Consider the following 17,382-nt stretch of genomic DNA (forward strand, 5'->3'; position numbering starts at 1 on the left):
ACATCAGCTTATATCATGTTGTACAAGCAGACAGACATGACATCAGCTCACATCCTGTTGTACAAGCAGACCGACATGACATCAGCTCACATCCTATTGTACAAGCAGGCAGACGTGACATCAGCTTATATCATGTTGTACAAGCAGACAGACATGACATCAGCTCACATCCTGTTGTACAAGCAGACAGACTGGGATGATAGCAGCTCACATCCTGTTGTACAAGCAGACAGACATGACTTCAGCTCACATCCTGTTGTACAAGCAGACAGACAGACGTGACATCAGCTTATATCATGTTGTACAAGCAGACAGACATGAGATCAGCTCACATCCTGTTGTACAAGCAGACAGACATGACATCAGTTCACATCCTATTGTACAAGCAGACAGACATGAGATCAGCTCACATCCTGTTGTACAAGCAGACAGACAGACGTGACATCAGCTTATATCATGTTGTACAAGCAGACAGACATGACATCAGCTCACATCCTGTTGTACAAGCAGACAGACATGACATCAGTTCACATCCTATTGTACAAGCAGACAGACTGACATGACATCAGCTCACATCCTGTTGTACAAGCAGACAGACAGACGTGACATCAGCTTATATCATGTTGTACAAGCAGACAGACATGACATCAGCTCACATCCTGTTGTACAAGCAGACAGACATGACATCAGTTCACATCCTATTGTACAAGCAGACAGACAGACGTGACATCAGCTTATATCATGTTGTACAAGCAGACAGACATGACATCAGTTCACATCCTATTGTACAAGCAGACAGACTGGGATGATAGCAGCTCACATCCTGTTGTACAAGCAGACTGACATGACATCAGCTCACATCCTGTTGTACAAGCAGACAGACATGACAGCAGCTCACATCCTGTTGTACAAGCAGACAGATATAACAGCAGCTCACGTCCTGTTGTACAAGCAGACAGACTGACATGACAGCAGCTCACATCCTGTTGTACAAGCAGACAGACTGACATGACATCAGCTCACATCCTGTTGTACAAGCAGACAGACATGACATCAGCTCACATCCTGTTGTACAAGCAGACAGACATGACATCAGCTCACATTCTATTGTACAAGCAGACAGACATGACATCAGCTCACATCCTGTTGTACAAGCAGACAGACATTACATCAGCTCACATCCTGTTGTACAAGCAGACAGACGTGACATCAGCTCACATCCTGTTGTACAAGCAGACAGACGTGACATCAGCTCACATCCTGTTGTACAAGCAGACAGACGTGACATCAGCTCACATCCTGTTGTACAAGCAGGCAGACGTGACATCAGCTCACATCCTGTTGTACAAGCAGACAGACATTACATCAGCTCACATCCTGTTGTACAAGCAGACAGACGTGACATCAGCTCACATCCTGTTGTACAAGCAGACAGACGTGACATCAGCTCACATCCTGTTGTACAAGCAGGCAGACGTGACATCAGCTCACATCCTGTTGTACAAGCAGACAGACATGACATCAGCTCACATCCTATTGTACAAGCAGAGAGACATGAGATCAGCTCACATCCTGTTGTACAAGCAGACAGACATGACATCAGCTCACATTCTGTTGTACAAGCAGACAGACATGACATCAGCTTATATCATGTTGTACAAGCAGACAGAAATGACAGCAGCTCACATTCTGTTGTACAAGCAGACAGACATGACATCAGCTTATATCATGTTGTACAAGCAGACAGAAATGACATCAGCTCACATCCTGTTGTACAAGCAGACAGACATGACATCAGCTCACATTCTGTTGTACAAGCAGACAGACTGGGATGATAGCAGCTCACATCCTGTTGTACAAGCAGACAGACTGACATGACATCAGCTCACATCCTGTTGTACAAGCAGACAGACTGACATGACATCAGCTCACATCCTGTTGTACAAGCAGACAGACTGACATGACATCAGCTCACATCCTATTGTACAAGCAGACAGACTGACATGACATCAGCTCACATCCTGTTGTACAAGCAGACAGACTGACATGACATCAGCTCACATCCTGTTGTACAAGCAGACAGACTGACATGACATCAGCTCACATCCTATTGTACAAGCAGACAGACAGACATGACATCAGCTCACATCCTGTTGTACAAGCAGACAGACTGACATGACATCAGCTCACATCCGGTTGTACAAGCAGACAGACTGACATGACATCAGCTCACATCCGGTTGTACAAGCAGACAGACTGACATGACATCAGCTCACATCCTGTTGTACAAGCAGACAGACTGACATGACATCAGCTCACATCCTGTTGTACAAGCAGACAGACATGACATCAGCTCACATCCTGTTGTACAAGCAGACAGACATGACATCAGCTCACATCCTGTTGTACAAGCAGACAGACTGGGATGATAGCAGCTCACATCCTGTTGTACAAGCAGACTGACATGACATCAGCTCACATCCTGTTGTACAAGCAGACAGACATGACAGCAGCTCACATCCTGTTGTACAAGCAGACAGACTGACATGACAGCAGCTCACATCCTGTTGTACAAGCAGACAGATATAACAGCAGCTCACGTCCTGTTGTACAAGCAGACAGACTGACATGACAGCAGCTCACATCCTGTTGTACAAGCAGACAGACATGACATCAGCTCACATCCTGTTGTACAAGCAGACAGACTGACATGACATCAGCTCACATCCTGTTGTACAAGCAGACAGACATGACATCAGCTCACATCCTGTTGTACAAGCAGACAGACATTACATCAGCTCACATCCTGTTGTACAAGCAGACAGACGTGACATCAGCTCACATCCTGTTGTACAAGCAGACAGACGTGACATCAGCTCACATCCTGTTGTACAAGCAGACAGACGTGACATCAGCTCACATCCTGTTGTATAAGCAGGCAGACGTGACATCAGCTCACATCCTGTTGTACAAGCAGACAGACATTACATCAGCTCACATCCTGTTGTACAAGCAGACAGACGTGACATCAGCTCACATCCTGTTGTACAAGCAGACAGACGTGACATCAGCTCACATCCTGTTGTACAAGCAGGCAGACGTGACATCAGCTCACATCCTGTTGTACAAGCAGACAGACATGACATCAGCTCACATCCTATTGTACAAGCAGAGAGACATGAGATCAGCTCACATCCTGTTGTACAAGCAGACAGACATGACATCAGCTCACATTCTGTTGTACAAGCAGACAGACATGACATCAGCTTATATCATGTTGTACAAGCAGACAGAAATGACATCAGCTCACATCCTGTTGTACAAGCAGACAGACATGACATCAGCTCACATTCTGTTGTACAAGCAGACAGACTGGGATGATAGCAGCTCACATCCTGTTGTACAAGCAGACAGACTGACATGACATCAGCTCACATCCTGTTGTACAAGCAGACAGACTGACATGACATCAGCTCACATCCTGTTGTACAAGCAGACAGACTGACATGACATCAGCTCACATCCTATTGTACAAGCAGACAGACTGACATGACATCAGCTCACATCCTGTTGTACAAGCAGACAGACTGACATGACATCAGCTCACATCCTATTGTACAAGCAGACAGACAGACATGACATCAGCTCACATCCTGTTGTACAAGCAGACAGACTGACATGACATCAGCTCACATCCGGTTGTACAAGCAGACAGACTGACATGACATCAGCTCACATCCGGTTGTACAAGCAGACAGACTGACATGACATCAGCTCACATCCTGTTGTACAAGCAGACAGACTGACATGACATCAGCTCACATCCTGTTGTACAAGCAGACAGACATGACATCAGCTCACATCCTGTTGTACAAGCAGACAGACATGACATCAGCTCACATCCTGTTGTACAAGCAGACAGACTGGGATGATAGCAGCTCACATCCTGTTGTACAAGCAGACAGACAGACATGACATCAGCTCACATCCTGTTGTACAAGCAGACAGACAGACATGACATCAGCTCACATCCTGTTGTACAAGCAGACAGACAGACATGACATCAGCTCACATCCTGTTGTACAAGCAGACAGACAGACATGACATCAGCTCACATCCTGTTGTACAAGCAGACAGACAGACATGACATCAGCTCACATCCTGTTGTACAAGCAGACAGAAATGACATCAGCTCACATCCTGTTGTACAAGCAGACAGACTGGCATGATAGCAGCTCACATCCTGTTGTACAAGCAGACAGACATGACATCAGCTCACATCCTGTTGTACAAGCAGACAGACAGACATGACATCAGCTCACATCCTGTTGTACAAGCAGACAGAAATGACATCAGCTCACATCCTGTTGTACAAGCAGACAGACTGGCATGATAGCAGCTCACATCCTGTTGTACAAGCAGACAGACTGACATGACATCAGCTCACATCCTGTTGTACAAGCAGACAGACTGACATGACATCAGCTCACATCCTGTTGTACAAGCAGACAGACTGACATGACATCAGCTCACATCCTGTTGTACAAGCAGACAGACAGACATGACATCAGCTCACATCCTGTTGTACAAGCAGACAGACTGACATGACATCAGCTCACATCCTATTGTACAAGCAGACAGACAGACATGACATCAGCTCACATCCTATTGTACAAGCAGACAGACAGACATGACATCAGCTCACATCCTATTGTACAAGCAGACAGACTGACATGACATCAGCTCACATCCTATTGTACAAGCAGACAGACTGACATGACATCAGCTCACATCCTGTTGTACAAGCAGACAGACTGACATGACATCAGCTCACATCCTATTGTACAAGCAGACAGACTGACATGACATCAGCTCACATCCTGTTGTACAAGCAGACAGACTGACATGACATCAGCTCACATCCTATTGTACAAGCAGACAGACTGACATGACATCAGCTCACATCCTGTTGTACAAGCAGACAGACATGATAGCAGCTCACGTCCTGTTGTACAAGCAGACAGACTGGCATGACATGAAGTAGGTATGAGAGACAAACACGGCAGTGAGTAAGATAGTGGATTTAACTAAACTATAAGACCTATCATGCAAACGCAATCTGCTCCCTGGTCACTAAAGGAAGTGTACGGTGAAAAAGTATTAGAATTATTTACCTTTGTTGAACCAACGATACTCAAAACAGTACAGAGAGTAGAGCAGCGACATGTGCAGCAAACTAATGAGCTGTCCGATGATATCAATAGGGAAGAGGCTGACAAACATCCCCTGAGGAGCAGAAGAAGGGAAGGTTTATTCTACTGTAAAATTAATTATTTAGTTCATTTAAACTTGTGTTTTCAGCATCACTGAAAACAGACTGTAAACTAGTGTAAGCAGCACAGCACTTGCCCCTTCATATGCCAATGCTTCATTCTCTTGGTAACCTTAGCTGAAAGGCATACCTAGGTAGGTTCAGGACAGCAATTCTCTACTGGCAGCTAGCTGCTGATTGGTAGCTGCACATATATGCCGCTTGTCACTGGCTCACCTGTGTTCAGCTAGCTCCTAGTTGTGCATTGCTGCTCCTTCAATAAAGGATACCAGGAGAATGAAGCAAGTTTAATAATAGAAGTAAATTAGATTTTTCTTTAACCCCTTATGCCATTGCAACATATATATATATATATATATATATATATACGTGGTGGGGTACTTTGCTTATTATATATATAAGTTGAGTAGGACTTTTCTTATTGTGTGTGTGTATATATATATCTATATATCTATATCTATATATATCTATATATATTTATATATATATATATATATATATATATATATATATATATATATATATATATATATATATATATATATATATATATATATATACATACAGGGCCGCCATCAGGGGGTGACTCCTGGCAGGGGCCCAATGGGCCAGGGGGCCCTATGAGGCAAGAACAACTGTTATTTTTTTATTTTTTTTTATTTTGTCAGCCACCAGAGGGTACTACAGCAGAATGCTATTGAGCATGGGAAATGTTATTACAAGGAGTAAAGTATTAGCATTTGAGAGGATTTCTGAGTGTGCACTAAACCACTATGCACAGTGTGAGACAGACTTGGCACTTTGTTTGTACAGTGTGTGCCTGAGTCAGACGGCAGATCACTCATTTGCAGAGTAGGTATGACTTGCTTAGTAAATGTTTATTTCTTTGTGCAATTTCGGATTGTAACTTCAGTGTGGTAGTACTAGTTGTTGTATGGTGGGGCCAGGGGTCAATCTTTTTTTTTTTTATTTAGCAATATGCAGCAGTGTATTTATGATTATTTGACAATGCTGTAGAAATTCTATATTTAAAGCCATGCAGAAATGTTTCCTCCTCAATACACAAATGGTAGGTGCCCTTTTGGTAGATATGAGTTTTTTTAATTAATATATAGATTTTAATTACATTCCAGTTTTGTACCTGTTTGACATTTGACAAAGGCACAGCAATGTGCCGAACCGTTATATATATATCTCTGTATATGTATATATATATATATATATATATATATATATATATATATATATATATATATATATATATATATATATATATACATATACAAACAATCCCTTAAATATTAGAGGGTGTTATTGCACTCTTGCACACATAAACCTACAGCTAATTCTAAAAACAAAGAGATATTCCTCAGATATCTCTTTCCTCAGTAATATAACAAACAAGGGAATAGAAAGTGCTGGTAAATACAATGTGCTAATATTACAAAAAAATGATGAACACAATAGTGTGTGAGCTTAGACGTTTGAGACCCTTATTGAGACATAGAATAAAGGTGCAGTCTCCTTAGTCACAATAGAAATATATATAAAAAAAGATTATCCCAAAGAGATAGTTCTCCTTTAAGTAGATGTGTGTAGATCCTCTAAGTTAATCCCCTTTTGGGTGTCCACTTACTTTATGTTACCTCAATCAATATGAGGTATCAAGCTTTAAAAGTGCCTTGTTCGTCAGGTGCTTTTAAAGCTTAAAGGGACAGTAAACCTCAAAAATAATGTTATATAATTCTGCACATAGTACAGAATTATATAACATTATATTATCCTGATCTGTATAAAACGTAATATTCCCTTTTAATTTAAAAAAAACCCGGCTGTTTTACAGACCCGCTCTCTGCTCTCTGCTGAGCGGGTCTGTTTTATTCACACAGCGCATCGGGCCAGATGTATAGTCACAGCCCGGCCCGACCGCGCCATAACACAAAGTGCATGATGTGTGAGAGAGACACAAGAAATGGTGCAGAAGCTCTGCGCAGACAAAGGGTTATTGGGGAATAAAATTGTATTTTTCCTATTGACAAATATACTGAGCACAAGACAGAGAAACTAACAACTGGCAAACACGTAGCCACGAGAAGGAGAGAACAAGATTTACCTGAATTAGGAAGAGCGCTTGTAGCAACAGGTTAAACAACATGTCCGCTATAATTTTACTAACACTGGGGAAAGGTTGGGATTTCCTACCGGACATCTCAAAAGCCAAATCTGCAATGTCCTGAAATATAAAGCAGCTGGTCATTGCTGAGGTTTAAACATTTGGCTTCCATTTCTGGCAGACAAAGAGTTAATTTTTTTATGATCATCAGTAACCTTTTCAACGCTCACATGATATATTTTCAAACATTTGCACTAAGTAAATATGAAGTCATCAGTGCTCTGGTACAGAACTTAATCGTTGTGTATTTTAAAACATGTAGACAAACAGGCATTAAACAAAGTCTTTTCCTTTTAATTTAAAATAAGATGTTTCAAATATATTACAGTGTTTTTAAGACAGAGTTTTGTTGAGGTAGGCCTATTCCCATCAATAATACTGTAGTATTTGTCTCATCAGCCAGTGAGCAATCTGACCCTAGATATTCATAAATATACATTTCCTGCTTTAAAAGGTACAGCAAATGCTTAACGTACCCACAATGCATTGGAAGAGAATTGTTCCAACATTAAAAATATATTTATTTTTTGAAAAACAATTAAAGCTGTTTATTTTTAAAAAAGAAGTGCGTGTCTGGCTGGTTGTTATTATCTGATAAGCAGAACTCTGCTGCTTTATTGGTAGACAGTGACACACCTCACAAGCATAAAAACAAAAAATATTTTTTTCCCACTACTGGAACATTTCCTCTTTAGATACAACAAAGCAAGACTGAGTTTATTGCCCCTTTAAAGGGACATGAAAGCCAGATCATACAATTAGTGTCCAATTTATTTCTATTATCAAATGTGCTTCGTTTTCATGTTATTCCTTGCTGAAGAGATATCTAGATAGGTAGTTGGGATGTGAATTTGGATCTTTCGTGAGGATCAAAATGTGGAAGTAAGCAGCAGCTCGTGCCCTACGGATCTTTTCATAGCTTAATTGATTTTGTAAAAGATCCCCACAGATCTTAGAGTGGGGATCTTTTACAGGAATCAATCCGGCTACGAAAATATCTGAAGGGCACGAGCCGCTGCTTACTTCCGCATATGGATCTGCATGAAAGATCTGAATGCACGTTTTTAATAGGTAGCATGCACATGCTAGAAGCACTACATAACAGCGAAATTGCTGGCATATAGTGCTGCAGACACATGCACAGACCTGAGCTTACATTCCTGCTTTTCAACAAAGGATAACAAGAAAACAAAGACAATGTGATAAGTAAATTGGAAAGTTATTTAAAATGGTATGTTCTAGCTGAATCATGAAATAATTTTTTTGTGTTTTATGTCCCTTTAACTATTTATGTGTGCAGCTCTGTATATGGAGCCATTTATCTGTGCACAATTATCGGCAGGTGAGTGCGCAGGGTGTTAGCGGCCCGGTGTGCGGCACTATAGGTGTCCTGAGATATGAATGTACAATAATCAGTTTGCTTTATAAGCAGCAGGTGAGTGCGCAGGGTATTGTGTTAGCGGCACGGTGTGCGGCACTATAGGTGTCCTGGGACATGAATGTACAATAATCAGTTTGCTTTATAAGCAGCAGGTGAGTGCGCAGGGTGTTAGCGGCCCGGTGTGCGGCACTATAGGTGTCCTGAGACATGAATGTACAATAATCAGTTTGCTTTATAAGCAGCAGGTGAGTGCGCAGGGTATTGTGTTAGCGGCACGGTGTGCGACACTATAGGTGTCCTGAGACATGAATATACAATTATCAGTTTGCTTTATAAGCAGCAGGTGAGTGCGCAGGGTATTGTGTTAGCGGCACGGTGTGCGACACTATAGGTGTCCTGAGACATGAATATACAATTATCAGTTTGCTTTATAAGCAGCAGGTGAGTGTGCAGGGTATTGTGTTAGCGGCACGGTGTGCGACACTATAGGTGTCCTGGGACATGAATATACAATTATCAGTTTGCTTTATAAGCAGCAGGTGAGTGCGCAGGGTATTGTGTTAGCGGAACGGTGTGCGGCACTATAGGTGTCCTGAGACATGAATGTACAATTATCAGTTTGCTTTATAAGCAGCAGGTGAGTGCGCAGGGTATTGTGTTAGCGGCCCGGTGTGCGGCACTATAGGTGTCCTGAGACATGAATGTACAATAATCAGTTTGCTTTATAAGCAGCAGGTGAGTGCGCAGGGTATTGTGTTAGCGGCACGGTGTGCGACACTATAGGTGTCCTGAGACATGAATATACAATTATCAGTTTGCTTTATAAGCAGCAGGTGAGTGTGCAGGGTATTGTGTTAGCGGCACGGTGTGCGACACTATAGGTGTCCTGAGACATGAATATACAATTATCAGTTTGCTTTATAAGCAGCAGGTGAGTGCGCAGGGTATTGTGTTAGCGGAACGGTGTGCGGCACTATAGGTGTCCTGAGACATGAATGTACAATTATCAGTTTGCTTTATAAGCAGCAGGTGAGTGCGCAGGGTATTGTGTTAGCGGAACGGTGTGCGGCACTATAGGTGTCCTGGGACATGAATATACAATTATCAGTTTGCTTTATAAGCAGCAGGTGAGTGCGCAGGATATTCTGTAAGCTGTACGGTGTACGACACTATAGGTGTCCTGGGACATGAATGTGCAATTATCAGTTTGCTTTATAAGCAGCAGGTGAGTGCGCAGGGTATTGTGTTAGCGGAACGGTGTGCGGCACTATAGGTGTCCTGGGACATGAATATACAATTATCAGTTTGCTTTATAAGCAGCAGGTGAGTGCGCAGGATATTCGGTAAGCTGTACGGTGTGCGACACTATAGGTGTCCTGGGACATGAATGTACAATTATCAGTTTGCTTTATAAGCAGCAGGTGAGTGTGCAGGGTATTGTGTTAGCGGTACGGTGTGCGACACTATAGGTGTCCTGGGACATGAATGTACAATTATCAGTTTGCTTTATAAGCAGCAGGTGAGTGTGCAGGGTATTGTGTTAGCGGTACGGTGTGCGACACTATAGGTGTCCTGGGACATGAATGTACAATTATCAGTTTGCTTTATAAGCAGCAGGTGAGTGTGCAGGGTATTGTGTTAGCGGCACAGTGTGCGACACTATAGGTGTCCTGGGACATGAATGTACTATTATCAGTTTGCTTTATAAGCAGCAGGTGAGTGTGCAGGGTATTGTGTTAGCGGCACAGTGTGCGACACTATAGGTGTCCTGGGACATGAATGTACAATTATCAGTTTGCTTTATAAGCAGCAGGTGAGTGCGCAGGGTATTGTGTTAGCGGCACGGTGTGCGACACTATAGGTGTCCTGGGACATGAATGTACTATTATCAGTTTGCTTTATAAGCAGCAGGTGAGTGCGCAGGGTATTGTGTTAGCGGCACGGTGTGCGACACTATAGGTGTCCTGGGACATGAATGTACAATTATCAGTTTGCTTTATAAGCAGCAGGTGAGTGCGCAGGGTGTTGTGTTAGCGGCACGGTGTGCGACACTATAGGTGTCCTGAGACATGAATATACAATTATCAGTTTGCTTTATAAGCAACAGGTTAGTGCGCAGGGTGTTGTGTTAGCGGCACGGTGTGCGACACTATAGGTGTCCTGAGACATGAATATACAATTATCAGTTTGCTTTATAAGCAGCAGGTGAGTGCGCAGGGTATTGTGTTAGCGGCACGGTGTGCGACACTATAGGTGTCCTGAGACATGAATGTACAATTATCAGTTTGCTTTATAAGCAGCAGGTGAGTGCGCAGGGTATTGTGTTAGCGGCACGGTGTGCGACACTATAGGTGTCCTGGGACATGAATGTACAATTATCAGTTTGCTTTATAAGCAGCAGGTGAGTGCGCAGGGTATTGTGTTAGCGGCACGGTGTGCGACACTATAGGTGTCCTGGGACATGAATGTACAATTATCAGTTTGCTTTATAAGCAGCAGGTGAGTGCGCAGGGTATTGTGTTAGCGGCACGGTGTGCGACACTATAGGTGTCCTGGGACATGAATGTACAATTATCAGTTTGCTTTACAAGCAGCAGGTGAGTGCGCAGGGTATTGTGTTAGCGGCACAGTGTGCGACACTATAGGTGTCCTGAGACATGAATATACAATTATCAGTTTGCTTTAAAAGCAGCAGGTGAGTGTGCAGGGTATTGTGTTAGCGGCACGGTGTGCGACACTATAGGTGTCCTGAGACATGAATATACAATTATCAGTTTGCTTTATAAGCAGCAGGTGAGTGCGCAGGGTATTGTGTTAGCGGCACAGTGTGCGACACTATAGGTGTCCTGAGACATGAATATACAATTATCAGTTTGCTTTATAAGCAGCAGGTGAGTGCGCAGGGTATTGTGTTAGCGGCACAGTGTGCAACACTATAGGTGTCCTGAGACATGAATGTACAATTATCAGTTTGCTTTACAAGCAGCAGGTGAGTGCGCAGGGTATTGTGTTAGCGGCACGGTGTGCGACACTATAGGTGTCCTGAGACATGAATGTACAATTATCCGTTTGCTTTAAAAAAAGCAGGTGAGTGCGCAGGGTGTTGTGTTAGCGGTACGGTGTGCGACACTAAAGGTGTCCTGAGACATGAATATACAATTATCAGTTTGCTTTATAAGCAGCAGGTGAGTGCGCAGGGTATTGTGTTAGCGGTACGGTGTGCGACACTATAGGTGTCCTGGGACATGAATATACAATTATCAGTTTGCTTTATAAGCAGCAGGTGAGTGCGCAGGGTATTGTGTTAGCGGTACGGTGTGCGACACTATAGGTGTCCTGAGACATGAATGTACAATTATCAGTTTGCTTTATAAGCAGCAGGTGAGTGCGCAGGGTATTGTGTTAGCGGTACGGTGTGCGACACTATAGGTGTCCTGAGACATGAATGTACAATTATCAGTTTGCTTTATAAGCAACAGGTTAGTGCGCAGGGTATTGTGTTAGTGGCACGGTGTGCGACACTATAGGTGTCCTGAGACATGAATGTACAATTATCAGTTTGCTTTATAAACAGCAGGTGAGTGCGCAGGGTGTTGTGTTAGCGGTACGGTGTGCGACACTATAGGTGTCCTGAGACATGAATATACAATTATCAGTTTGCTTTACAAGCAGCAGGTGAGTGCGCAGGGTATTGTGTTAGCGGCACGGTGTGCGACACTATAGGTGTCCTGAGACATGAATATACAATTATCAGTTTGCTTTACAAGCAGCAGGTGAGTGCGCAGGGTATTGTGTTAGCGGCACGGTGTGCGACACTATAGGTGTCCTGGGACATGAATGTACAATTATCAGTTTGCTTTATAAGCAGCAGGTGAGTGCGCAGGGTATTGTGTTAGCGGCACGGTGTGCGGCACTATAGGTGTCCTGAGACATGAATGTACAATTATCAGTTTGCTTTATAAACAGCAGGTGAGTGCGCAGGGTATTGTGTTAGCGGCACGGTGTGCGACACTATAGGTGTCCTGAGACATGAATATACAATAATCAGTTTGCTTTATAAGCAGCAGGTGAGTGTGCAGGGTATTGTGTTAGCGGTACGGTGTGCGGCACTATAGGTGTCCTGAGACATGAATGTACAATTATCAGTTTGCTTTATAAGCAGCAGGTGAGTGCGCAGGATATTCTGTAAGCTGTACGGTGTGCGACACTATAGGTGTCCTGGGACATGAATGTACAATTATCAGTTTGCTTTATAAGCAGCAGGTGAGTGTGCAGGGTATTGTGTTAGCGGCACGGTGTGCGACACTATAGGTGTCCTGGGACATGAATGTACAATTATCAGTTTGCTTTATAAGCAGCAGGTGAGTGTGCAGGGTATTGTGTTAGCGGCACGGTGTGCGACACTATAGGTGTCCTGGGACATGAATGTACAATTATCAGTTTGCTTTATAAGCAGCAGGTGAGTGCGCAGGGTGTTAGCGGCACGGTGTGCGGGACTATAGGTGTCCTGAGACATGAATGTACAATTATCAGTTTGCTTTATAAGCAGCAGGTGAGTGCGCAGGGTATTGTGTTAGCGGCACGGTGTGCGGCACTATAGGTGTCCTGGGACATGAATGTACTATTATCAGTTTGCTTTATAAGCAGCAGGTTAGTGCGCAGGGTATTGTGTTAGCGGCACGGTGTGCGGGACTATAGGTGTCCTGAGACATGAATATACAATTATCAGTTTGCTTTATAAGCAGCAGGTGAGTGCGCAGGGTATTGTGTTAGCAGCACGGTGTGCGACACTATAGGTGTAAAATTACTTAGGGACCTCACAGTACTGACGAGACTTGTTAAGTCATCAGCTTTTGATCATCATGCACTACATGTCTAAACATACACACTATACAATAAACATACACACACTACAAATTATACACTACACACTAAACATACACACTTAGCATATACACTAAACATACACTACAAATTATACACTACACACTAAACATACACACTTAGCATATACACTAAACATACACTACAAATTATACACTACACACTAAACATACACACTACAAATTATACACTACACACTTAGCATATACACTAAACACACACTAAACATACACACTATACACTAAACATACACACTACAAATTATACACTACACACTTAGCATATACACTAAACAAACACTAAACATACACACTATACACTAAACATACACACTACAAATTATACACTACACACTTAGCATATACACTAAACATACACACTATACACTAAACATACACTACACACTTAGCATATACACTAAACAAACACACTATACACTAAACATACACACTACAAATTATACACTACACACTTAGCATATACACTAAACAAACACTAAACATACACACTATACACTAAACATACACACTACAAATTATACACTACACACACTTAGCATATACACTAAACACACACTAAACATACACACTATACACTAAACATACACACTACAAATTATACACTAAACATACACACTATACACTACACACTTAGCATATACACTAAACATACACACTATACACACACTACACATTATACACTTAGCATATACACACTACAAATTATACACTACACACTAAACATACACACTATACACTACACACTTAGCATATACACTAAACACACACACTGTACAAACACACTATAAACTATTATTTTAGAATCTATTCTCTTATGATTTTTAATATGTTTTTGTTATAATAAAGTCTATTACTAAATTTATCTCACACAGGGCCTGAAAACTCGCCGGCACATCCCAAAATCGTTATTTTTTTTACCATTATACTGTATGTGTCTCCTGCACAGCGAGATACAACCGTTCTCGGGCTATAATTTCTTTCTCACAGTGCTGATGGGACTTTAGATGATCTCACCAGAGCGGAGACATTTACATCAATTAACCTATAATGTAGCCCTGCTTTTCCGCTAGATACATAAACATCAGGGGCATGCGGCAGGACCTACCTGGAACCAGATGGCGTTAACAACCTTACTAAGCACAAAGAGTGGGAGGACCCATAGTGCGCTGAAAACAGAAGTGAGGATAAACTCCAGCCAGGACCAGACATCGCCATGTAAGGACGGGTCACCTGAGGACAACACAATAACAGGTCACAGTTTATGCTGAGGGAGCCCATCTTCAGTCTGTCAATTTTTACAATTTACTTCTATTATCAAATGTATTACGTTCTCTATGTATCCTTTGTTAAAAACCAGGAAAGCTATCTAAGGAGCATGCATAGCAGTAGTTTTGCAACAATGCTTTTAACAATCTTGTACATGGTGCAAGCACTGCTGCCATCTAGTGCTCAAAAGTATTCCTGCAAAACTGCTACCTTCTTGTGCTCCAGGTGCATACTGGTTGGCTACCTAGGTATGCTCTTCAACAAAGGATTACAAAAATAAATTTGATAATAAAGGTGAACTGGAACCTTTTTTTAAACGGTATCCTCTATCTGAAAATGTATAGATTTATGTCCCTTTATGGTCATGCTTGGTCATTGTGATCAGTCTATTCTTTGGCATATGTTGTCCCTGGTATAAGCAGTTCCTGTGATCAGGAAATAGATATTCTATCTGACTGTATCACAGAGCACAGGTTGCTAATAAGCAGCACAATCACCTATACTGCAGCCCTGGGGTACGTTGTGAGCGCCACAATCAGTGTGACTGAGATACCTGTACTCACTTTATAACTCATATATTCATCAATTAGCAACAAACTGTGTATTAGTGACATCCTGCTCATATTACTGCAGCTGTAATCAGTGACTGAGATACCTGTACTCAATTAATCACCTGTTTATCAATTAGTAACAAACTGTGTATTAGTGACATCCTGCTCATATTACTGCAGCTGTAATCAGTGTGACTGAGATACCTGTACTCACTTAATAAATCACCTGTTTATCAATTAGCAACAAACTGTGTATTAGTGACATCCTGCTCATATTACTGCAGCTGTAATCAGTGACTGAGATACCTGTACTCACTTTATAACTCATATATTCATCAATTAGCAACAAACTGTGTATTAGTGACGTCTTGCTAACATTGTGTATTAGTGACGTCTTGCTAACATTGTGTATTAGTGACATCCTGCTCATATTACTGCAGCTGTAATCAGTGACTGAGATACCTGTACTCACTTAATAAATCACCTGTTTATCAATTAGCAACAAACTGTGTATTAGTGACGTCTTGCTAACATTGTGTATTAGTGACGTCTTGCTGACATTACTGCAGCTGTAATCAGTGTGACTGAGATACCTGTACTCACTTAATAAATCACCTGTTTATCAATTAGCAACAAACTGTGTATTAGTGACGTCTTGCTAACATTGTGTATTAGTGACGTCTTGCTGACATTACTGCAGCTGTAATCAGTGAGACTGAGATACCTGTACTCACTTTATAACTCATATATCCATCAATTAGCAACAAACTGTGTATTAGTGACATCCTGCTCATATTACTGCAGCTGTAATCAGTGTGACTGAGATACCTGTACTCAATTAATCACCTATTTATCAATTAGCAACAAACTGTGTATTAGTGACATCCTGCTCATATTACTGCAGCTGTAATCAGTGTGACTGAGATACCTGTACTCACTTAATAAATCACCTGTTCATCAATTAGTAACAAACTGTGTATTAGTGACATCCTGCTCATATTACTGCAGCTGTGACTAATCAGTGTGACTGAGATACCTGTACTCACTTAATAAATCACCTGTTCATCAATTAGTAACAAACTGTGTATTAGAGACATATTGCTGACATTACTGCAGCTGTAATCAGTGTGACTGAGATACCTGTACTCACTTTATAACTCATATATTCATCAATTAGCAACAAACTGTGTATTAGTGACATCCTGCTCATATTACTGCAGCTGTAATCAGTGAGACTGAGATACCTGTACTCACTTAATAAATCACCTGTTTATCAATTAGTAACAACCTGTGTATTAGTGACATCCTGCTCATATTACTGCAGCTGTAATCAGTGACTGAGATACCTGTACTCACTTAATAAATCACCTGTTCATCAATTAGTAACAAACTGTGTATTAGTGACGTCTTGCTAACATTACTGCAGCTGTAATCAGTGAGACTGAGATACCTGTACTCACTTAATCACCTGTTTATCAATTAGTAACAAACTGTGTATTAGTGACGTCTTGCTAACATTACTGCAGCTGTAATCAGTGTGACTGAGATACCTGTACTCACTTAATAAATCACCTGTTCATCAATTAGTAACAAACTGTGTATTAGTGACATCCTGCTCATATTACGGCAGCTGTAATCAGTGTGACTGAGATACCTGTACTCAATTAATCACCTGTTTATCAATTAGTAACAAACTGTGTATTAGTGACGTCTTGCTGACATTACTGCAGCTGTAATCAGTGAGACTGAGATACCTGTACTCACTTAATCACCTG

The 17,382-nt window shown here is 41.8% G+C and overlaps 1 protein-coding gene across 1 annotated transcript in view; it reads right to left on the reverse strand.

Moving 5' to 3' along the window:
• Positions 1 to 17,382, reverse strand: part of LOC128639185 (etoposide-induced protein 2.4 homolog) — an 86,153-nt gene that overhangs the window by 23,471 nt on the left and 45,300 nt on the right. Inside the window, 3 exon segments of the mRNA XM_053691412.1 lie at positions 5,175 to 5,286; positions 7,446 to 7,565; positions 14,896 to 15,020. Of these exon segments, the coding sequence (XP_053547387.1) occupies positions 5,175 to 5,286; positions 7,446 to 7,565; positions 14,896 to 15,020 (357 nt within the window).

This window comes from Bombina bombina, chromosome 8, assembly GCF_027579735.1.
Source record: "Bombina bombina isolate aBomBom1 chromosome 8, aBomBom1.pri, whole genome shotgun sequence".
Taxonomy (NCBI): Eukaryota; Metazoa; Chordata; class Amphibia; order Anura; family Bombinatoridae; genus Bombina; species Bombina bombina.